Genomic DNA, 24,432 nt, shown 5'->3' with positions numbered 1-24,432 from the left:
GCACATCCCGTTTTATTGATCATCATTGAGATCTTTCTACAACTTGTGTGGAGTCCACTTGTGGTCAATTCAATAGCCTGGACATAATCAGGAAAGGCATACACCTGGATACAGAAGGTCCCACAGCTTACAATGTGTGTAAGAGGAAAAAACCAAGCCATGACATCAAAAGAAGCGCCTGCAGAGCTTAGTGATAGGACTGTGTTGAAGCACAGGTTTGAAGAAGGCTACAAAAACTTTCTGTAACATTGGAGGCTCCCAAAAGCACAGTGGTCTCCATAAATATTAAACAGAAGAAGTATGGAATAACCATGACTCATTGCATTGCATTGGCCTCCCAGCCAAATTGAGCAAATAGGTGAGAAGAAGAGATGAGTAAGAATGATGGTCATAAAGGCTGAGGTCCAGAGAACGTGTGTGGAGAAGGGAGAAACTTACAGGAGGACAACCATCAGTGCAACACTCCATGAATCTGGGGTTTATGGTAGAGTGGCCAGACGAAAGCCTCTCCTTAGCAATAGACACATGAAAGTGCACTTGGAATTTGCAAAAAGACACCTACAGGACTCTCAAACTGTGAGAAAAAAGATTCTCTGGTCTAATGAAATCCAAGATTAGTGTCATACTGGAAGAAATGAATTGCTCATCTCTGCACAATATACCATTCCAATGTTGAAGCATGGTGATGGCAGCATTAAACTCTGGGCTTTGTTTTTCAGCAACAGGGACTGGGAGACTAGTGAGGTTTGAGGGAAAGCTAAATGGGTAAAAGTATAGAAATACCCTTAATAATAACCTGCTCCAGAACACTCTGGACCTGAGATTGGGAGGAAGATTCATCTTCCAATAATACAGGGCGAGTCAAAATTATGTTCACACTAATGGGTTATTTTTATCTCGACCACACCTTTCCAGATCGATGGATAGGTCGTGGTGGACCATTGCCATGGCCTCCACACTCCCCTGATTTGACACCCTGTGATTTCTGGTTATGGGGTATGGTGAAGAAGCTCCTGTATAGCAAGAAAGTTTGTCATATCAATGACCTGAAGGACAGAATATGGACTGTGATATTATCTATTCCCTGTGAAATGTGTGTCCGGGCTTTAAATGATACTGTTGCTCGATGGTTTTTGTGTGTTGAACATGATGGCAAACAGACTGAGACATTCCTGAAAATCATCTTGCACGTATGAAGTATGTTTCATGAATAAATTGTTTCCAGCATTCAAATGTTAACATAATTTTGACTCACCCTGTATAGTGACCAGAGCACAAAGCAAAGACAACACAGGAGTGGCTTAGGAACAACTCTGGGAATATCCTTAAGCGGCTCGGCCAGAGCCCGGATTTGACCCCAAAAGAACAATTCTGGAAAATCCTGAAAAAACTGTCCAATAATGGTCTCAATCCAACCAGACAGAGCTTAAGAGGATCTGCAGAGAAGTATGGCAGAAAACACCCAAATCCAGGAGTGTGAAGCTTGTCACATCATACCCAAGACAACCCAGAATGGAATCACTGTCAAAAGGGCTTCAACAAAATACTGAGCAAAAGGTCTCAATACTTGTGTGAATGTGATATGTCAGTTTTCCATTTTAATAAATTTGCGAAAAATTCTAAAATCTTGTTTTTGCTTTGTCATTCTGGGTATGAAGTGTTGCCTGATATGGGGAAAAAATACTTTAAATGATTTGAGCATTGGGCTGCAACAAAGATAAATTTGAAAAAAGTGCAGCGATCTGAATACTTTCTAAAAGCACGGTATAATCTAACAACTAATGCGTAGAGAAGTTTAAAAAGAACAAAATATGGAGAAACTGCATTTGATATTGATCTTGGTAAGTATTTTTTATAGTTCTCCCTTAGAGATTGCAATTATTCAGATGTACAAATGAACCATACTGGAACTGATTATTCAAATTAGCCTAAAAACAGAACAGATGGGTCTCCTTCACTAGCTCATCCAATAAAGGCATTGTGCATTGTATCACATACTTAAAAAAATCACACACTCATGGCTTTAAGTCTTATTTGTACATCTTTACATACTTCATCTATACATCCTTGAAGTCTATAATCTAGCCAAGAGTATCAAACAGGGAAGAAGTAAGGAATGGCACCCACTAGTAATACAACATAATCTGCTGAACAGCTTACGTGTGAGGTTTTTTTTTCTTTTAGTAAATATGCTTTGTTCACTATAAGGTTTTCACCCAAGTGTACATTTCATTAGTATGACATTAAAAACATCACCAACTGAAAAATCCCTTAAAATCGGTGGTTGCAGCAATATGGTGGACTTTCTAAAAGTGCCAGACAAGTTTTTTTCTGTACTCTGAACACACTGAATTGTATTTTATTCAACTCCAAAGTTCCTTAAGCCAATCAACACAAGCTTAATTTAAAAAGCAAAGGTCCCTCCCGTGTTTACTCACACATCACTTGGATTTATTATTGTGCTCTGTTACACAAGTTGAAAAGTTGACAATACAAAATGCTGTGATGTTATGATAAAATATGAATTTTAGATTAGGTATACGGTAAATATAAAAACCATTACTTCAAATATATATTTATGTTATGCTACTGTTTTCACAAAAGTAAATTCAGCCATCTTATAAATAGGGAAGAAAACATCATGCTTAAAAATCATCATGCCCGTGTTTAACACACATTCTATTTTTACAAAAACACCAGATGTTTTTGTTATATGTAAACTACACCTAAAAACATCTAAAACATGACACTACACAAGTCAATCATACTACATATGCATTCCAATACTTAGATCCACATAGTTAAATTATATGGACTACAAATGTGTGAATTATTGCACTGCAAAAAGGGTGTAGAATTTAATCCATAAACATAAAGCAAAGGCAAAGTAGTCAGAAAATGTAGTTTAAAAAATGCATCGATTTGCCATATTCTTTAACATTTACAAAGGTGGGGAAATTATGACCATCATCATCATAATAATAATAATAATAATAATAATGAGGACATGGATACCTTTTCAGTTTACTGGCTATCTTGCCAAACCTTCCATCTTTTTAATTTTCGCAAGTTTCACATGATCATTTTACCTGAAATGGCAAAAGCTTTAGAGATTTGTAAAACCTGCTGAAAAAGAGGCAGCATAATGATTCACAGGAATATTATCGTGATATTTAATACAATTAAATTATATTCTGAATAAAGATATGAAAAACTGCTCAAGTTCAAAAATTAAAATTCTGACATAGTGTATCCTTGCTGATTTGTTTTGACAATGGTGCCTAATGTCAGATCCTCTCTTTCACACAGGCCAAATGCTAACTGGGCACCGGCTGTAACTTTCTTTTTTGGAGGTAATGCATGAAATACAATATAGACTATGATACAGTGCATTTCACTTGCATAAAAATATTTCAAGTTTTATTAAAATCAAGACTAAAACAATAATCAGACATCCTAAACCATAGTTTAATCAAAAAAGATTAAGCTTGAATATGTACCAAAGGCTACAAAAGCAATATGACATTCAATATCATACTTTCAGCAGCATTATAAAAGGCAGTATGTGAAAAAGATTAAATTGTTGCATTACTATTAACTATTTTAATTCTTTTCATGCAGAAAAATCTGCACAATTACACAAGTGGAAAGACATCAAAATATATTATTCTGTTTAGTTTATACCTTTTCTTGTAGACATAATATTTGTTTAAAGTACAGACAACAGAAAGTGGTGTCGCTTACTACAGAGGTGGTCAGTTTACAACATCCGTAATGGGTGGTACATCATTGTGCAATAATAACCTTTTACTTCAGAATGAGTGACTGAAAATCTAGCATAGTGAAAACCTTATTCATTTGAACTGAATCACTACTGCTGTGCATTCTTCATGCATAGAGCTTAGACAAAAAGGTTCACTAGGTCTCACAAAAACACCCATAAAATGACAACAATATTAAAAACACTACTACCTGAAAAAATATTGCACTTTATCTCTCAAAAATCATGCTTATTTTTAAAACAGCTGTAGAAGGAACTCTGGGGCCCAGTCTAAAGCAGTCTGTGCAACAGCCAATGCCGTAGCCCCCAGTGTTGCAGATATGGCCCACACTGCCATTTTTACAATTTGGTTTGTTCCTGGTGCAACCGATTCCTCAAAAGCTGCAACATCTGACGGGATTTTTTCTCGAGTTTGACGTTGAAGTATAGCATCTGGACGTTGTTGTAATGTAGCCATCTGAAAGTCTCCAAAGGAACTCATTGTGATGCTAGAAAAATGTTAAAGCAGAAAAATTTTTAATATCCTATGCAACGGTTATCACAATCTTATACTTTCACCATAATTATTAAGATAATACAGGCTCCCTAATTAATGGCATTACTCTAATAGAGCTGACCCGATGACAAAACATACATTTAATTCTTATCAATAAACTCACTTCAGGTTTATCTGTAATGTGAATGATCACAAGATAAAAAAAAAAAAACAGGTACAGACAAATTTTAGATGTCATATTAAGTCCGTCTCAAAGGCAGGACTAAGCATGTGTGTAATCTGATTAAGAGCCTGTCCCTCAAAACACAAACAAACAAACAAAAACTAAAAGCAGGAATTAGGGTCTGATTCCATGCCTTATTACGAATAAAAATGTTCTAAAATTGGACAGTTCTGATTTGTTTTTTTTATCCTTTTTTATTTTTTTTTTAAACATTAAGCTCCTACATAGCCAGCCGTTTAAAAGCCCATTTTAAAGTAGTAGTTTGATAATTAGGCTAGAGACCACAGCTGTTACCTGTTAATTGTTTTAATAACTTGGGGGCTTTGCCCCCTGATCGCTTCGCTCACCCACCCCCTCCCATCCCCGTCCCCAGGCACGCTACACTCCGGCCACTTCGCGTATCTGCCGCTCGTGTTTGTCAAGGTTGGGGTCTGGATAGCTGAAAGCAAGCTGAGGAGATGTGGTCTGATCAGCTGCTGCTGCCGAGCTGCATGTTCTGCGTGTCGCGCTGAACGTTGATCATTTAAAAGCCTGTACAGCAGCTGTCCTTTCGTCTCACTGCCTTGTCTCGTGTGACGTCAAATTGTCTTCCGAGAAGATCACGTATCATCGCCTTCCAAGATTTTTTTTTTATAGAGAGACATAATCAAATTCTATATGCTTATTGTTCAATGACCACAAAAATACTAAATGTCCATAAACAATACTAATCAATTAATAAAATCCTCTTAAAACATACTTTAAACTAATAAAATATATACAAAATATGTATCCTATAATACACATGCAATAAAGAAAATAAAAATTTTTGTGATAGCTACAGGCAACATTCTAATGGACTGGCAAGCTTTGTTGGGCTGAATGGCCTGTTCTCTTCTAGATTGTTTTAATAAAAATGTTCATGTTCATCAAAAAGATATGAGGCAAACATATTTAACACATTTACAGATAAAATCAACACACTTGGCTCTTGAGTCAATAAAACAACTGCTTACAACAGGGTGCTGGTGGAAATTGGGCGACTGTTGGCCGAAGAAGAAGAAGGAGAAGAAGAGGGGGGAGACGTGTCCGGAGGCAGGAGGAGAGGAGGAAAGTAAAGAGAGTGGAACTGAGGGCAGGAACTTTGAATGTTGGCAGTATGACTGGTAAGGGGAGAGAGTTAGCAGATATGACAGAGAGAAGGAAGGTTGATATATTGTGCGTGCAAGAGACTAAATGGAAGGGAAGTGAGACCAGGTGGATCAGAGGTGGATTCAAATTGTTCTATCATGGTGTGGATGGGAGGAGAAATGGGGTGGGAGTTATTCTGAAGGAACAGTATGTCGAGTGTTTTGGAGGTGAAAACAGTGTCAGGCAGAGTAATGATTATGAAGCTGGAAATTGGAGGTGTGATGATGAATGTTGTTAGTGCATATGCACCGCAAGTTGAGTGTGCAATGGGTGAGAAAGTGATGGGTAGATATGGTGTCAAGGAGAGGAATGAAGAAGGTCAGAAGATAGAGGATTTTGCCAAAAGGATGGACATGGCTGTAGTGAATACGTATTTTAAGAAGAGGGAGGAACACAGGGTTACGTACAAGAGTGGAGGAAGATGCACACAGGTAGATTACATCCTATGCAGAAGAGTTTATCTAAAGGAGATTGAAGACTGCAAAGTGGTGGCACGGGAAATTGTAGTTAAGCAGCATAGGACGGTGGTCTGTAGAATGACGTTGGAGATCAAGAAGAGGAAGAGAGTGAGGGCAGAGCCAAGGATCAAATGGTGGAAGTTGAAAAAGGAAGACTGCAAGGTTGAGTTTAGGGAGGAGGTGAGACAGGCACTGGGTGGCAGTGAAGAGTTACCAGACAGCTGGGAAACTACAGCAGATGTAGTAAAGGTGACAGCAAGAAGGGTGCTTGGAGTGACATCTGGAAAGAGGAAGGAGGAAAAGGAAACCTGGTGGTGGACCGAGGAAATAAAGGAGAGTAAACAGAGGAAGAGGATGGCAAAAAAGAAGTGGGATAGCCAGAGAGATGCAGAAAGTAGACAAGAGTACAAGAAGATAAGGCACAAGGTGCAGAGAGAGGTGGCGAAGGCTAAAGAAAAGGTGTATGATGAGTTGTATGAGAGGTTGGGCACTAAGGAGGGAGAAAAGGACCTGTACTGATTGGCTAGACAGAGGGACCAAGCTGGGAAAGATGTGCAGCAGGTTAGGGTGATAAAGGATAAAGATGGAAATGTACTCACAAGCGAGGAGTGTGTGTTGAACAGATGGAAAGAGTACTGGGATAGGCTGATCAATGAAGAGAACGAGAGAGAGAAGAGGTTGGATGATGTGGAGATAGCGAATCAGGAAGTGCAATGGATTAGCAAGGAGGAAGTAAGGACAGCTATGAAGATGATGAAAAATGGAAAGGCCATTGGTCCAGATGACATACCTATGGAGGCATGGAGGTGTTTAGGACAGATGGCAGTGGAGTCTTTAACCAGATTGTTTAATGGAATCTTGGAAAGTGACAGGATGCCTGAGGAGTGGATAAGAAGTGTACTGGTTCCGATATTTAAAAATAAGGGGGATGTGCAGGACTGCAGTAACTACAGGAGAATAAAATTGATGAGCCACAGCATGAAGTTATGGGAAAGAGTAGTGGAAGCTAGGTTAAGAAGTGAGGTGATGATTAGTGAGCAGCAGTATGGTTTCATGCCAAGAAAGAGCACCACAGATGCAATGTTTGCTCTGAGGATGTTGATGGAGAAGTTTAGAGAAGGCCAGAAGGAGTTTCATTGCGTCTTTGTGGACCTGAAGAAAGCATATGACAGGGTGCCTCGAGAGGAGCTGTGGTATTGTATGAGGAAGTCGGGAGTGGCAGAGAAGTACATAAGAGTTGTACGGGATATGTACGAGGGAAGTGTGACAGTGGTGAGGTCTGCAGTAGGAGTGGCGGATGCATTCAAGTTGAAGGTGGGATTACATAAGGGACCGGCTCTGAGCCCTTTCTTATTTGCAATGGGCAAATATACCTGATGGACAGGTTGACAGACGAGATTAGACAGGAGTCCCCGTGGACTATGATGTTTGCTGATGACATTGTGATCTGTAGTGATAGTAGAGAGCAGGTTGAGGAGACCTGGAGAGGTGGAGATGTGCTCTCGAGAGGAGAGAAATGAAGGTCAATAGGAACAAGACAGAATACATGTGTGTAAATGAGAGGGAGGTCAGTTGAATGGTGAATGAGTTGATGAGTTTAAATACTTGGGATCAACAATACAGAGTAATGGGGAGTGTGGAAGAGAGGTGAAAAAGAGTGCAGGCAGGGTGGAGAAGAGTGTCATGAGTGATTTGTGACAGACGGGTATCAGCGAGAGTGAAAGGGAAGGTCTAAAGGGCGGTAATGAGACCAGCTATGTTATATATGGGTTGGAGACGGTGGCACTGACCAGAAAGCAGAGACAGAGCTGGAGGTGTCAGAGTTAAAGATGCTAAGATTTGCATTGGGTGTGACAAGGATGGATAGGATTAGAAATGAGGACATTAGAGGGTCAGCTCAAGTTGGACGGTTGGGAGACAAAGTCAGAGAGGTGAGATTGCATTGGTTTGGACATGTGCAGAGGAGAGATGCTGGGTATTTTGGGAGTAGGATGCTAAGGATAGAGCTGCCAGTAAAGAGGAAAAGAGGAGGTTTATGGATGTGGTGAGAGAGGACATGCAGGTGATGGGTGTAACAGAGCAAGCTGCAGAGGACAGAAAGATATGGAAGAAGATGATCCACTGTGGCAACCCCTAATGGGAGCAGCCGAAAGAAGAAGAAGAAGAAGAAGAAGAAGAAGAAGAAGAAGAAGAAGCAGAAGACTAAGCAGCAGAGGCAAATTCTTCTTTATTTGTAGTTTTTCTAATTAGGTTGTAAGCATATTAATATTTATTTTATTTTTTTTTTAAGTTCAGTTTCCTTTTGGACAGACTTAATACTTTGTGTAAAGAAGCACTACAACTAAATTACCATAAAGCTTAGAAAAGCAGATTCTGAAATATCACTTTTTTTTAGACCGGCTAATTTACTAAGTACTGATCGAGTCATTTGGGTTAAAAACAGCACCCAATCAATCGTAACATCACAACTTATTACTGGTTTCTTGTAGTTCTCTCTTTGTTTCATGGACTACTTTCAAGTTACTCAAAGGTGAGTTTCTGCTTTGTGCCAGATATTACGTTGTTCTGTTGAGGCCCTGGTGTCCCTGTAATGAAGACGGCAAGTTCGGTAATTTGATGGAATTGTACATAAATTATAACTTGTATACATAATTACAAATCCATGTCCATAAAAAAACACAAATGTTTAATGTTAAAAAAAGCCTTTTTTTCCCCAGCAATTGCTTTCATAACTATGCAAGGGGGAAAAAAAAAAAACAAAAACAAAACCACTATCAATGTAGGCACATTATAGCTATATGAACACAAGGGGATAGTTTATTATGACAGGTGCCACTGGGCATGCGCACAGGAAACTTCAGTTATTGCTGTGTAAGGCTGGTGCTTCTAGTGTTTCTTGAACATTGATATCCCAAAGCTCTGTCAAAGCTGACACAAAAAGCTTGAACACGAAAGAACTAGGAAGAATCTGATCAAACAGTCTTATATACTTCCTCTCCAAGTTACTCTTGTGGTGAATCACCAGTGTCACAGATCTGAATAAAGTAATATCCCATGTCAGGCTAAAGCATATTCCAAAGCCTTATAACTATAGCTTGCCATTCAATTCATGATTATTCAGGCATAAGCAAGTGTTCTAATCAGGCAAAGGATTTTCTGAACATGTTCTTCAACATGGATGTTGTCAGAATTGTTCATAAACTGTTTGAGGACAGGATCCAATATTAATAAGCACTTGATTTCACTAATTACTAGGTCAAATTAATCCCATTGTTGTAGTGATTTACAGTAATATTGAGTAGCAAATCAACAATTCACAAAATAACTTTAGGGCATGCTTTATTCATCTATATGTAATAACCCTTGATATGAGTAACAAGCAATTACGCTAGAATTATTGACAAGGTAAAAATTACAGGACATAATCATTACAGAAGGACATGGATGAGAACTGTCTGATAATCATGCTTTTCCTAATGGATTAAATTTCATAAACATCTTCTACTTACTGTGCAGCATATCTATTTCAATCTGACCAAAATGGTACAGAATTTATTACTAATGATGCAACCCTTGAATTCACTAGGTGAACTAATCTTCCATTCATTTTAAACAAACAATGCTGAATTGGTGGGCAAACTTTAATTGAAAATGACAATGTAATATGTTGGCTTTATAGGAATTTCATATAAAAGACATTTCAGATTGCCATTTCTAATAAAGGCTGATCTCTGTGGTGTGGTTTTTAAAAAATATCCTATCTGCTACAATAAGCATTAGGATCTGTCTCACACTGTAAATACCAGAAACTTCACAGAACATCTTTAACTTTGTAAGTAAAATGTCAATTGACAGTTTCCGTTAAAGAGTTTCTTCTTTTGAACTTATTGCTACTGTGATAGGGTCTGATCCCCTACATCCTTATAAAACAGACAAAAATGCACTTGGGATATTGAAGCAATTGATCCTGAATGACTTGTCAGGTTTAGAGATTTTTTTTTATTTTTCAAAATGCCTTTGCATTTCAGAAATGATTCTGCAATTTGTGAAGTAATTGTATTTAGTTGGATATCTACTGCTACTTCTTCTCAATATTCCGGAGGCCAAATTACTGCAGACAGTGTTAATCACTGCATTTTGCTTTTCTTATCTTTGGGGAAGCAGGATAAACATCGAGTGCTTTGTGCATCTCACACTGGATGCAATCTTTTTATTAAATCAGTCTCTAGGCAAACTACATTAATACAGCCAGATGTCAATTTCAGTGTAGTACATTAATCAATATTTCAGTCAAACTCCTGTTGAGTCATTCATCAAGTAAACAACAAAAACAATTGAATTCATACTACTGCTTGATCACTGCTAATAAATCAGACATACACTTTAATTCAGAATACCGGTACTTAAAAAAAAAAAAAAAGTTTACAAACAAGAGAAAGCAATTCAGCTTATGAAATTTTTTAGTTAAAAGCGTAATTCCAAGTCAAATCATCACACTTTTGGATCTCATCATCACAGATTTTGACAAAACCTGGTCATATGAGCAACCCACGGAAGTGAAATTACATGTGTCTTGGATCAATTGTATGGAACAAAGCTAACAAAGTTTGAAGTTATTATTGGGGGTAGAGGGGTGGTTGGCAGATTATGACTGACTGGCTATATCTCCCTAAATATAAGTTGCAAAAAAATTATTCTCATATTGTTTTAAAGCTCTTTTCCAGCTCTATATTTTGTGTATGTATGTTGCTAACCCCAAAATGAAACATTATCATGTTATGAGTGATTCTAATATTAAAAATTGAATAGCAAAATAAACATTTTAAAATTGATCTTTTTTTTGTTTACTAAAGCTAGCTTTTAATGTTATGAACATCTACAGAAAATGTAATCTTTGTTTTTTGAGTCATTGCTGGGCTATCATTACTTAATGGTGGCATCACATGGTTTCATATCACTAATGGGCCTTTTTCATAGCAGCCATATTGACATGTAATAGTATTGCAAGCAAAAGTGTAAGCAGTGACATTAATTAAGGTTCCAGTTATGATACGCTGAAATTGTTTCCAGTGACAATGAGGTCACAAAAATGTGATAATTTGACTTGGAATTAACCAAAAAGCTAAATTAGCTCAATATTTCTTTCCAACATTTTTAATGACTCAAATATTTTCTCCATATGACACACACATTTTACCTAGGACATGCAAGTGTCTTTGAGCATGTAATTGAGTTATTAGAATTTTTCTAGTTAAATATTAAGATTTTTAAAGAACTGACTTCAATTCCAAAACAGGTATTGTCTAGAAAAGACTAAAGAGATTCAATCACATCTACAACTTTCCATTTAACCCACGAATGCATACAGTTTCTTTTGTGACTTCTGGTGCTACCTTCTCATTTTCAAAGCACTGTAACCAGAATTGCAACAGTCCTGCATATGCAGTCTTACTAACGTATTCCACAGCCTGATCCAAATGTCCCTTAATTTAAACTCTAAATAGTGAAACGTTTTGTTTACTCTTTTAAATTGCTTCTGGGCATTAACTGGAAGATGACAATAATGCATTAGTGTAAAACCCTAAACCTTGTTCAAAGTTTGCTTGATGTAAGTTAGTGTCTTTCAGCTTGTATTCATGATGAGTGTTACTTTTGCCTACATGTATCAATGTACTCCTGTCTACAGTGAAAGCTCTTTCCAGCTCTAAAGACTGTCAATGCCCTTTAGAACTGTTTTACTGTCAACTTTATATCTATTATGTCTTCTATCTTGGCGACATTTGCTAATTTTATACATTTTCACCCTACGAGTCTTAATTACAAAGAAGAAATAATGATTAACACTAGAATTACCAGAGCCTACGAAAAAACTCGTATATCCGGCCCACCTTAAATCGCTTCTTAAATCCGTTCACACCTCTCCGCCAGCATCCTTTGTCCTCTAAATGTGCTGATAAAAGACAAGCTGCCAGCAGCCGGCTATTCCATCCCCCCACCGACTTAGAACGTGAGCGAAGTTTTCCCAGCTCACGCCTTGATTGATTATGTGGGAGTGAAGTGGAGTTTTACAGTGGAAATAAGAGATCATTATTCTAAAGTAATCTGTGTAAACACATTGTTAAAACAGAAACTTTTTCATATTTTAGTAATAAATGTTACAAAATGTAGTAGGCATAAACTATAGAATATATAAAGCCCGAGTTCCAAAGATCAAATAAACACTTTCACAAAAGCTTCAAGAATGATTCAACAGCTTCTTTGGCGTAGCGCGCTAAGATTTGCCTCTTAGCGCAGACCAGCTTTTCCTTGCCTCACAGACCTGAGTTCGATTCCCCACTGGGGATGAAGTGTTGCTTTTTTTTTTCTTTTCTTTTAAACCTCAAACGGACATAAAATTTATACATTGGTATGCACTGTCAGTTACTGAGATCGTTATATTTTCATGTGGGATGCTCCTTTTCAAATATTTTTTTAACAATTGAGACTGCAATTAACAGGAACAACTGTCCTTATAACTTATTTTTAAGATCCATAACACACAGACAGACAGAGCACTGCGTAATAGAGAGACAGACAGGCAGAGAAGTCACTAGATATATAAATAAACAGGGAAGCCACGTGTACTGAAAGAAAAAAAGAACAACATGTGCGTTGTCCCTGCTGCACAAGCGCAGGCGCTCTAACATCACCCCTCCCCCGATCTTACTTAGACTCTCTTATTCAGTGCAGCAGGGACAACGCACATGTTGTTCTTTTTTTCTTTCAGTACACGTGGCTTCCCTGTTTATTTATATATCTAGTGACTTCTCTGCCTGTCTGTCTCTCTATTACGCAGTGCTCTGTCTGTCTGTGTGTTATGGATCTTAAAAATAAGTTATAAGGACAGTTGTTCCTGTTAATTGCAGTCTCAATTGTTAAAAAAATATTTGAAAAGGAGCATCCCACATGAAAATATAACGATCTCAGTAACTGACAGTGCATACCAATGTATAAATTTTATGTCCGTTTGAGGTTTAAAAGAAAAGAAAAAAAAAAGCAACACTTCATCCCCAGTGGGGAATCGAACTCAGGTCTGTGAGGCAAGGAAAAGCTGGTCTGCGCTAAGAGGCAAATCTTAGCGCGCTACGCCACAGAAGCTGTTGAATCATTCTTGAAGCTTTTGTGAAAGTGTTTATTTGATCTTTGGAACTCGGGCTTTATATATTCTATAGTTTATGCCTACTACATTTTGTAACATTTATTACTAAAATATGAAAAAGTTTCTGTTTTAACAATGTGTTTACACAGATTACTTTAGAATAATGATCTCTTATTTCCACTGTAAAACTCCACTTCACTCCCACATAATCAATCAAGGCGTGAGCTGGGAAAACTTCGCTCACGTTCTAAGTCGGTGGGGGGATGGAATAGCCTGCTGCTGGCAGCTTGTCTTTTATCAGCACATTTAGAGGACAAAGGATGCTGGCGGAGAGGTGTGAACGGATTTAAGAAGCGATTTAAGGTGGGCCGGATATACGAGTTTTTTCGTAGGCTCTGGTAATTCTAGTGTTAAGAAATATCAACACCAAGACTTTGAGGAACTTCTGGACAAATTCTGCTGACAATCTCACCCATGTGAAGCACTCTTCTTTATCTCTGTACTTTGTGCTTTGCCATTAAACAACTCACCGTCCTGTTTCAAAGATGCCAATGACGTGTATCCAAAGGAACAGTCTTTGGTACAAACACTTCTATGCAATTTTATTTTGTACTTTGCAGAGAGTTGAAAAAGAGAGTGCAGGCAGGGTGGAATGGGTAGAGAAGAGTGTCAGGAGTAATTTGTGACAGACGGGTATCAGCAAGAGTGAAAGGGAAGGTCTACAGGACGGTAGTGAGACCAGCTATGTTATATGGGTTGGAGACGGTGGCACTGACCTGAAAGCAGGAGAGAGAGCTGGAGGTAGCAGAGTTAAAGATGTTAAGATTTGCATTGGGTGTGAGGAGATGGACAGGATTAGAAATGAGGACATTAGAGGGTCAGCTCAGGTTGGATGGTTGGGAGACAAAGTCAGAGAGGCGAGATTACGTTGGTTTGGACATGTGTAGAGGAGAGATGCTGAGTATATTGGGAAAAGGATGTTAAGGATAGAGCTGCCCGGCAAGAGGAAAAGAGGAAGGCCTAAGAGAAGGTTTATGGATGTGGTGAGAGAAGACATGCAGGTGATGGGTGTAACAGAACAAGCTGCAGAGGACAGAATGATATGGAAGAAGATGATCTGCTGTGGCAACCCCTAACTGGAGCAGCCGAAAGAAGAAGAAGTTGCCAGCATATGACAACATGACTTTCACAAACTTGCTTAATCCAGTTCAGGTTTGCAGGGCTGAGCAGCATTGGGCAAAAGATGGGACATCGGTCAATCGTAGGGGCCACTCTCATACACACCCACAATGAGACAATTTGGAATTGCTAGTCAACCTAATCTACATATCTTCAGTGATGAGGGAAGAAACCTGGAGTACCCAGACGAAAATCCAAAATTTACACTGACAACTATGAGGTGTGGGATTCGAAACTAGGACATTTACAGAATAGCCTTCTTCCTTGAGATCAACTCTACTTGAAATAATTTGTGCCTCTTTGTGGAAATCTTTCAAGACAGAATGAACTTAATAGGAAAAATAATATTGTTGTCCACATAATAAAAACATTACAGCTGACTGACCTCATCTTGGAACTTGATAAAAAACATACATTATTACAACTCACTTCTGAAATGTATAACAAACGGTTTGCAGTCCAGATGAACTTCATCAGCTGTCTTCAGGAAACACTGTACTAAACAATACATTGCTACTTAAAATCACATCATTTGCAATATGAATATGAATTAAAAAAAATCAGAAAATATAGGATAGGAGGAAAACTTCTAGTATTAAACTTTAATACCATGGATGGCTCAAGAACCGCAAAAAAAAAAAAAAAAAATACAAATTATCTATGTTATATACTGCTTTTTCATACTGAATGCCACCATAATGCATTTTAGAAATACAAAAGATAAAATACAATGATGTATATTTATTTTAATGGTAAAACATACAGTAATTAGGAATGGAAAGCAAGTCAGAGTTGGAACAGGCTGGGATTAAAATGTTCAATGCCTTACATACAGCAGCATACTGCTTCCCTATAATTGGAAGAACTGGTACTAGTTAGATGTGAGTACCACAATTAAGTAATCTTTCTATTACACAAACACATGAAATAAAAACAGAGGAAGTTTAAATGCAGATGAGCTTTTTTCACCTCAGCTTTATGGGTGATGTTAGACTATTAGTAATGAATGCCTAAATAAATAAGTGAAAGAGTCAACAATCACTAGAGTAGCTCAATTTGATAGCAATGGGAGCATGAAATTGTCCCTTTTTGCAGAAGTCAGCTAACAGTTCCTTGGTTCACCCATTGTTTTGAGTGAAATTACTGCCTGGTCATTCATCTCTTCCTTATAAGAGTCGTCATCTACAATGGAGGTGTCATCCACAAACTTGGAAGATGAAGTACTAGTTGTGTCCAGCCACAGAATCATGAGTGAATGCTTCATAAAGCACTGCTGTGGGGAGGCTCCTGTCACAAGGATCAATGTCAAGAATATACTGCCGCTATTATATAGAAGGAGTTCTTCTGATCAGAAAATAGATTTGTTCATAGTCCAAAATTGCTAAACATAGTGATTAGATTATACAGTATAGAATTAAAATATTGAAAATGTTCAGCTACAGTTTATAAAATGTAATCTGACATAGGTATTTTTTAGTCTGAGTGAGGGTGGACTGTGCATAAAATGAAAAAATGGCTTTGTGGTCCTTTCACAGGGGCAAGCAAATTGTTGTGGATATAAACTGAAGGGGATGCTATCCCATCACCATCTTGACAAAACACTTCATTAAATCTGATAACTGTTAAAGCAGGTAAGCTTATTTTTCATTGATACTGAAATAACCTTTTTTTCTTTAAACAGAGAATAATAGATTGGGAAATATTAAAGATGCTTATACAAGAAGGACTACACAGTGCATGATCTCTTAACTTGTGGCTCTGCAAATGTTTACTCATTTAAAAGTTTTTTTTTTTTTTTTAAAACTATAGTTACTTTAACCGAAACCAGAGATTCACCAAGAGCTGGTAAAGTAGGCACAACTGTTTCTACATCCTCACAATGAAACTGAGTGTAAAAGGCATTCAGTTTGTCAAATAAATGGGTCCCATTGGCAGTAATTTCTGATCTATTAGTTTTACAGCCTGTATGCATAAAAGAGACACAAAAGACACACACACCACAAATATTATGCTGCCACTTTTAGATGAATCAAAAATCTGTCCCACTTACTCATCACCCCACCCCCACTTAATCTGAAATCTTTTTATTTTGTATAACAGATGTTTAAAAGTAATAGAGAAACTGTTACCAGTGTCCTAACTATCTTATAGCGATACCAAAATAATTTTCAAATAAATATTCCCCAATGAAGCCAAACACCAATGCCATTACAGTATCTTGAACAAATTAAAACTTTATGGAGTTAAATGTGCAGGTTAGGTACTAAATACAAATATGTTTTTCCCCCATTCAGTTTGTATTACAGGTTTGTCAACCTTTATGGACTAAATTCTGCTTTTCAAAAAATGTTCACTGTTAATGCAGGCTATGGTGAAAGAAATTGCTAATTTTTTCTGAAGTTAACAAATGTAAATATTTTACAACAGGCTTTTGTGAACAATGCAAAAGTTCAGATATTTTACATTATTTCTCTGGAGTAAATAGCAACCTGAAACATCTGGACCAAATGGGACACATATATGGCTACTTGCAGAGTGCTTAAGTTGTCATAACCAGTCCTTATGGCGTATTACGGTGTGAACACAGGACTGTGAGCCTCAGGAGACAAGACAAAATGATATTACCCATATTTTCAGATGCATCCATTGTCACTGTGATGACACATGGATAATGCTTTTATCTTAAAATTTCTTTGGATCAGCCTGAACTCTTTGTGCCTCTTTTTGTGAAAATCAAGTTGTATAAATAAACATTTCAACTGAACTTTAAAATCTTTAGAAAGAAGCGTTAATATCTTCAAACGAAAATAAAATAAAAGTTTGCATTCATTACCTAAATCAATAAAAGTTCTGATAGCAAGAACCAATATTGGAGTTACTTCAAATAGACTCTTCAGTTGCCAGGAAGTTTCTCTTTATGCTTATTTTGATTCATTTTGCATCAAACAATGCATTTCAATATATCTTGATACAACTTCCAATGAATTCTGAGATATTTCAAATACATTTGGAGCTATCCCAAATTTACTTTCTGTTCCCAGGTTTTCAATAGGACTTCCTATCACTTTAAAATGTCTTCTGAATATTATTTGAATTGCAGAGGAAGTTATTTCAAGATATCTGGAAATACATTCCAGGTGAAGACAACAGGTTTTGTGCTAAGGAAAACCAGACTAAGCTGATTGCCGATTATGAAGTGAAAGGCAGAGGATGTTTGGGTGAAAAAGTGCGCCAAGGAGATGGTGGAGGGAACGAGGCCAAGAGTGAGGCTAAAAAGGATGTAGTTGGAAGTGGTTTTAGATGATATGAAATGAATGTTTCTCAGGGATCAACCAACTAACCTGGGTGAAGTTTGTTAATATCTGTTACAGTGGTGAGGATGATAACTTAAAATGTAATCAAGATACCACAAAATACATTACAGTTACCTTCACCACTGATGCACATTTAAGATATCTGAAATTATTTTTTTTTTATACATCATACTAGTCATTTAGCCTGTTACAATAACGGGCGCTAGAACAGTAGTGCATAAACATTAGTAGGAACAGTCTATATTAAATGGCAAGGGACTTTGACCTCATTCTTTTTGTTGGTCGTATTTTTCTTTCTTTCAGCCTTTTTTTTGTTGATGTTTACTTGCTGAGCTGACCGTTCTTCGTGGGCTGCCGCCGTATATTGTGTGTCTTTAATTTTCTGTGACAGTAATACTGTCTTGTACGGCTGTATTCAATAAGGGCGCGTAGATAATTTAGTTCAAATGGCTCTGGAATATGTGAAGGGCAACAGGTGCAGATCTTTATTTACGTGCGCCTTTATTCGCTGCGCCCAATTGAGGTCGTCCTTTTGAGGCTCGCCTTTTTGTGCGCGCCCTTATTGAAGGATACCATCTTGTACGTCCGCTGGCTTGTACGTCCGTAATATACGTCTGTAATATACCTTTAATTTTCTCTGGCGGTAATACAGGCGTGCGCGTCGGTAATATGCCTTTAATCTCCTCTGACAGTAATACTGGCTTGTATGTGGCTGTAATATGCGTCACTGTATTGTGTACCTTTAATTTCCTCTCGCAGTAATACTGGTTTGTATTTCCGTAAAACGCCTCTAACTTTCTCTGACAGTGATATCGCACATAGCACCGTGCCCCGCGCATGCGCACTTCACCAGAAGACACCCACACACGAACACCTGGACGCACATAGGGATTTTATATATATATATATATATATATAATGGGTTTCTAAATGATTTGAGATATCTTAAGTTTTCTAAGATATCGCAAATTTATTTAAAGATATCTGAAGCATATTTTAATATTTTTATGAAAAAAGGCAGGAAGTTTTTTTTTCAGGGTGTACATCATTAACAGATTTCTAAAATGCAGTTCATATATATGATTGAATTTTTGCAGGTTTCCCACTATTTAATTACCTGTCTTTTTTGAGATAATGCATTTAAAGATGTCAAAATAATGTCCTGTGCATTTTGAGGTTGCATATACATTTTGACAGATCTTAAAACAGAATGAAGTCCTATTGAAAGGATAGGAAATTGGACAGCTAGTCTAACCTGAATGAATTTCAGACATCTTAAAAAATGTACAGATCAGTTTGATCAGTTAGGTCATCTCAAAATGTATTTCGACATCTTGAAATATATTTGCGAGATCTTGGAATGGACTGCACATTTCTTCAAATATAAAGGAACTCATTTTGAGACATCTAGAGTTAAGTTTTAGATCTCTAAAAAGCTGAACTGCATTTTAAGATACCTAAAATTAATTCTGAGACAGCTCTAAATGTTAATTTGACTTGCCATAGACTAATGTGCTGCATTTCAAATTGTAATAGTTTTGCATGTCAGATGATTTAAATTGACAGTAGCAGTTAAAAGGCTTTGCAAAGCAAATAGATCCTAAAAAAGAAATTAGAAATTTAAACTGACAATTATTCATGATCAATCTGTGCCAGAACGCTAAATAAAACACTTGTTACAAAATACCAGATTATAAAAATTGAAAACACAAGTACAAAATGATTTTCTAGGTGCTTCACTTGATAGCAATTCCATATATTAAATCAAAGTGTGCTTTCAATGATAAACCAATGATTTAAACTTTTACCTGATTCTTCAATAAAATAAAAAATATAAAAATGGAAAAAAAAACAATCTTATGAGTACTCCAGAGTTGCAGCATTCTAGAAAAATACAGTTACCAGTTAACTTAAGTACTGCAAACAGTAAAAAGAAATACAAATAAAACTGTTAAAAAAAACCTCTGCCTCTATCCATTCTCACGTATTTCTCCACTTGTTTTGTGAAAAATCTTACTAAGCCTAAAAAAAGCAACTCCGTAACTTTAGTCCACAAATAAACAAGCACAATGTCCTTGCAGCAAGATGTGCATTAGTCTTTGCACTGTCTCTTGGGATCTGTTCATTAATTTGGTCTGGACTGTTTAATTCCCATTAGCACTTGATTAGAAGTCTATGTATTTAATTAGCCCAGTCATATTCAAAGGCAGATGAGCAGGTTCCCTACACTAACACAGGCACTATTTCTCCAGGGTTACTACTGGTCAGGTGACAGGGGATTTCACTACCTTACAGTATTTATTTAATTGAATCTATCACTCATAATATTCACCTAAAGACTAACCTTACGTAAGGTATAAATGTTGTAATTTTTCTGTTCTAAAAATCTTAATTCTTTTTAATTGCTGTGCCACAGACTAACATGAATTCAGATATTTCAGTATGCATACTTACCGTAAGTGAATTTTTCAGAGTTAAGATAAATTTACAATGTTATGTGGAAGATAAGCATTAAAGTTAAGCACCACAAAAAAAATAAGTGAACATATTACAGGAACACACAACTTTTACACAAGGTAAAAATAACATCAGCTGAAGAAATTAACAGATGTTGAATATGACCTTCCCAACGCATATTACCATCTGCAGTTGATCAGCATCATGTCATCAACAGACATTCAGAGAATCCACACCCCCCCCTGAACCACACACACTAAACCACTCAATCCCTTTTCAGAGCAGACCTGAATATTAGACTTAACATTATTAATATTTAGAACAGTGACCATCAGCATAAAGTATCTATCTATCTACTGTATAAACAATTAGCTAATGTACAGACATTATTATCCAAAGAAGGTGTGAAATGAAAACTCATCTTGATTAAAACAAAATGTAAAACCATGTATGGGAATTACTTACAGCAAATACTCAACTCATTTAGAGAACCTCCCAAAAGAACTAACTTACCTACAGTGAAACAATTATATCAAAAAAGCCAAGCTCTGTCTAATTGTTTGTCATGCTGAAGATCTGTTGTTCACTTCTAAAATACCTAAAATGCTGCAAGAATGTGCTAAAACAAAATTAATAATTTTCCACTGCTGGCCACATGAATTTTACAAAAGCAAAAACAATAAATACAGACTAAAATATTAACATAGAATGACATAAAATTCTCTGAAACACTTAATGCAGTTCAAGGTCATGGGTGGCCCATTGCCTATAATATTACTCTGGCAAAACTGTTTAACTTTACACACGGCACAGCAAACATTTACTCCATTCACATCATGACAACCTCTTGATACCATTAAACTCCAACTGAAACATTAGCACAGGCTCAAATGGCACTCTCTCTCTTGACAGGTTGTCTTGATAGAGTAGGGAAGCACTGCATACAGGCAGAGTAAAGGACTGAATAAGGAGAATGGAACAGGGTGTGGCTGACTTGCTTTATAAAGTACTAGGTGGGACCAATATGGTTAGAAACCAGTATGAAATGAGGGCAGCTGCTGAACATTTCTGTGGCAGTCAGATACAGTAACTGTCTCTGGCAATGCGCTTTAAGTGCTACGCTACAAGTAGGCACAGGATTTTAGTTGAACAGTGAGTGAGCAAGTGCATTTCTGCTTTACTACCATAACGCTGTCACTTGCCATGATTTAATCTATCTGTAATTACTTTAACATTATTAATACATTATTCTATCAATGCTTTTTTTTTAAAGGTAGGAAGTTTAATAGTAAGGTAGCACTACTCACTAATCATAGCACCAGCGTTTTGAAATATCACATGTTGATTTGTACATGCAAGTAAGAATGTGACTGCACTCTGTACACATGATAATAAAGACCCTACAAAAATAACCTATTCACATTACATTGCATTTATTAGCATTTATTAGCATTATTCACAATATTTTGTAACAACACCAGAAGATAACCCCAGAATGTTTTCAATAATTACTGATTACAGTACTGATTTTAAAATGCTCTCTAAGTAAATTACATACAGTATCTGGATGACCCATGTAACAAAGGCATTATACCAGCGCCTGGCCCAGCACAGACAGACATGGGAGGCACACTTATAAAACAAATACAGTGATCCCTCGCTATATCGCGCTTCGCCTTTCGCGGCTTCACTCTATCGCGGATTTTATATGTAAGCATATTTAAATATATATCGCGGATTTTTTGCTGGTTCGCGGATTTCTGAGGACAATGGGTCTTTTAATTTCTGGTACATGCTTCCTCAGTTGGTTTGCCCAGTTGATTTCATACAAGGGACGCTATTGGCAGATGGCTGTGAAGCTACCCAACTTACTTTTCTCCCTCTCTCTCTTGCGCTGACTTTCTCTGATCCTGACGTAGTGGGTGTGAGCAGGGGGGCTGTTCGCACACCTAGACGATATGGACGCTCGTCTAAAAATGCTGAAAGATTATCTTCACGTTGCTACCTTCTGTGCAGCTGCTTCATGAAGCGACATGCTGCACGGTGCTTCGCATACTTAAAAGCTTGAAGGGCATGTATTGATTTTCGACTGTTTGTTTTTCTCTGTCTCTCTGTCTCTCTCTCTCTGCTCCTGACAGAGGGGGTGTGAGCTGCCGCCTTCAACAGCTTTGTACCAGTGGTGCTTCGCATACTTAAAAGCCAAACAGCCCTATTGATTTGTTTGCTTTCCTATCTCTTTCTGACAGGCTCTGCTCCTGACGCGCACTCCTTTGAAGAGGAAGATATGTTTGCATTCTTTTAATTGTGAGACGGAACTGTCATCTCTGTCTTGTCATGGAGCACAGTTTAAACTTTTGAAAAGGAGACAAATGCTTGTTTGCAGTGTTTGAATAACGTTCCTGTCTCTCTACAACCTCCTGTGTTTCTGCGCAAATCTGTGACCCAAGCATGACAATATAAAAATAACCATATAAACATATGGTTTCTACTTCGCGGATTTTCTTATTTCACGGGTGGCTCTGGAACGCAACCCCCGCGATGGAGGAGGGATTACTGTAAATGTTTTTATCTTTCTTTTCTTCTGCCTGTGGGAAACACCTTCCCCGTTCCCACAGGCACAACACAGTCCAAGCACTAAGCACACACAATCCCAATACTTTCTTCTTTTTCTCTTTCTTTCTCCACCACTCCTCTCCGGCAAGCTTTGTCTCCCTCCTCCTTATTTTTGTAGCCCACCCGGAAGTGCTCCAGGTGTTTGATGACTCATTTCCCGCTGCACTTCCGGGTGTGGCAAAATAACTGTCCACATGGGCTCAGGAACCACTGCAGTGCCCTCTATTGGCACCCCCGGATCCCAACATGGTCGTAGAGAACTCCCTTTCCCATGGAGCCCTGCATGAATCCGAGGCACCACTGCCACCCAGGGGAGGTACTAATCAGTCTATGCCTCTTCCCCCGGATCGTATACAGAAGAGGAGTCCTATCCGCCACACCCATTACATTTCGCAACATACTGTTTTTATTGCTACCATAAAAAGTGTTTGAACAAAATCATAAAACAAATAATTGTTTCACTTCTTACTTTTCTACTCTTAACCAACTTCAACAACAGGAGTCTCTGCCCCCTTCTCGTACTAGTCTGAGTGTAACCCATGTAACCACTTCTTCAATAAGCTCATCATCATTCACATACCACTTGACCTTTTTCAGAATTCTTAACTTGTGAGCCCAGATGATTAACAATGTTTTACCAACGCCATTGATGCTCTATTTTTTAATTGCTTGTGAATGTTTATTACTGATTCCTTCTCCACTACAAGAAATTCAATAGCAGCCCTTTGTTTAAAACAGACATAAAACAACACCATTATTTTGAATGCCAACTATGCATGAGCTCGGAAAAAGATTTCAGTATATGCTGGCACTGCGGTAGAAAGAAGGACGTTTCAGATTAATTTCAGAATACACTGCAGACATTTCTTGTTAATTTTGACTGACTTATAAAAAGGGTTGAACTTTTCTGGGGGGCAATCCTAGTACTTTATTTTTGTTACTTCATACTTTCTCAGGTTCATCAGTATCTTCTAAAATGCTCACTTAAGTGAAAATGATTCACTTCTCTAAATGATTCAAGATGCAGCAACCCAGCATCAAGAAACTTATATTCCTGAACACTTAGGCTTCCATCCATCCATTTTCCAACCCGCTGAATCCAAACACAGGGTCACGGGGGTCTGCTGGAGCCAATCCCAGCCAACACAGGGCGCAAGGCAGGGAACCTATCCCGGGCAGGGCGCCAACCCACCGCAGGACACACACACACACACACATCAAGCACACACTAGGGCCAATTTAGAATTGCCAATCGACCTAACCTGCATGTCTTTGGACTGTGAGAGGAAACCGGAGCAGCCAGAGGAAATCCACGCAGACACGGGGAGAACATGCAAACTCCACGGAGGGAGGACCCATGAAGTGAAACACTTAGGCTTTCTGAATAAAATACAACAGCATTTTGCACACTAAGTTCTGACACTAAGCTGGCAAATGTTTTATATAGTTTGAAAAGAGCAATTTAACAAATTTACCTTTATTGGGTGCTTTGAATGTAGTTCCAGTAAGGCTACCGTTTACATTGGTTAGTAAGAAATCTGATTACAAAATCTACTAATGTCTCAGAAATCACATGCGACTTCTAACAAAAAATGGTAATGAA

The 24,432-nt window shown here is 37.7% G+C and overlaps 1 protein-coding gene across 2 annotated transcripts in view; it reads right to left on the bottom strand.

Annotated features, from left to right (window-relative positions):
- Positions 1 to 3,452: 3,452 nt before the first annotated feature.
- Positions 3,453 to 24,432, bottom strand: part of zgc:63863 (uncharacterized protein LOC393372 homolog) — a 95,919-nt gene continuing 74,939 nt past the window's right edge. For both annotated transcript variants that reach the window (XM_051936043.1, XM_028818098.2), the window contains one exon: positions 3,453 to 4,269. In XM_051936043.1, the coding sequence (XP_051792003.1) occupies positions 4,017 to 4,269 (253 nt within the window). In that variant the 3' untranslated portion in view covers positions 3,453 to 4,016. The remainder of the gene's footprint in view (positions 4,270 to 24,432) is intronic.

Source organism: Erpetoichthys calabaricus, chromosome 13 (genome assembly GCF_900747795.2).
Source record: "Erpetoichthys calabaricus chromosome 13, fErpCal1.3, whole genome shotgun sequence".
Lineage (NCBI taxonomy): Eukaryota > Metazoa > Chordata > Cladistia > Polypteriformes > Polypteridae > Erpetoichthys > Erpetoichthys calabaricus.
This window is presented reverse-complemented; position numbering and strand designations above follow the sequence as displayed.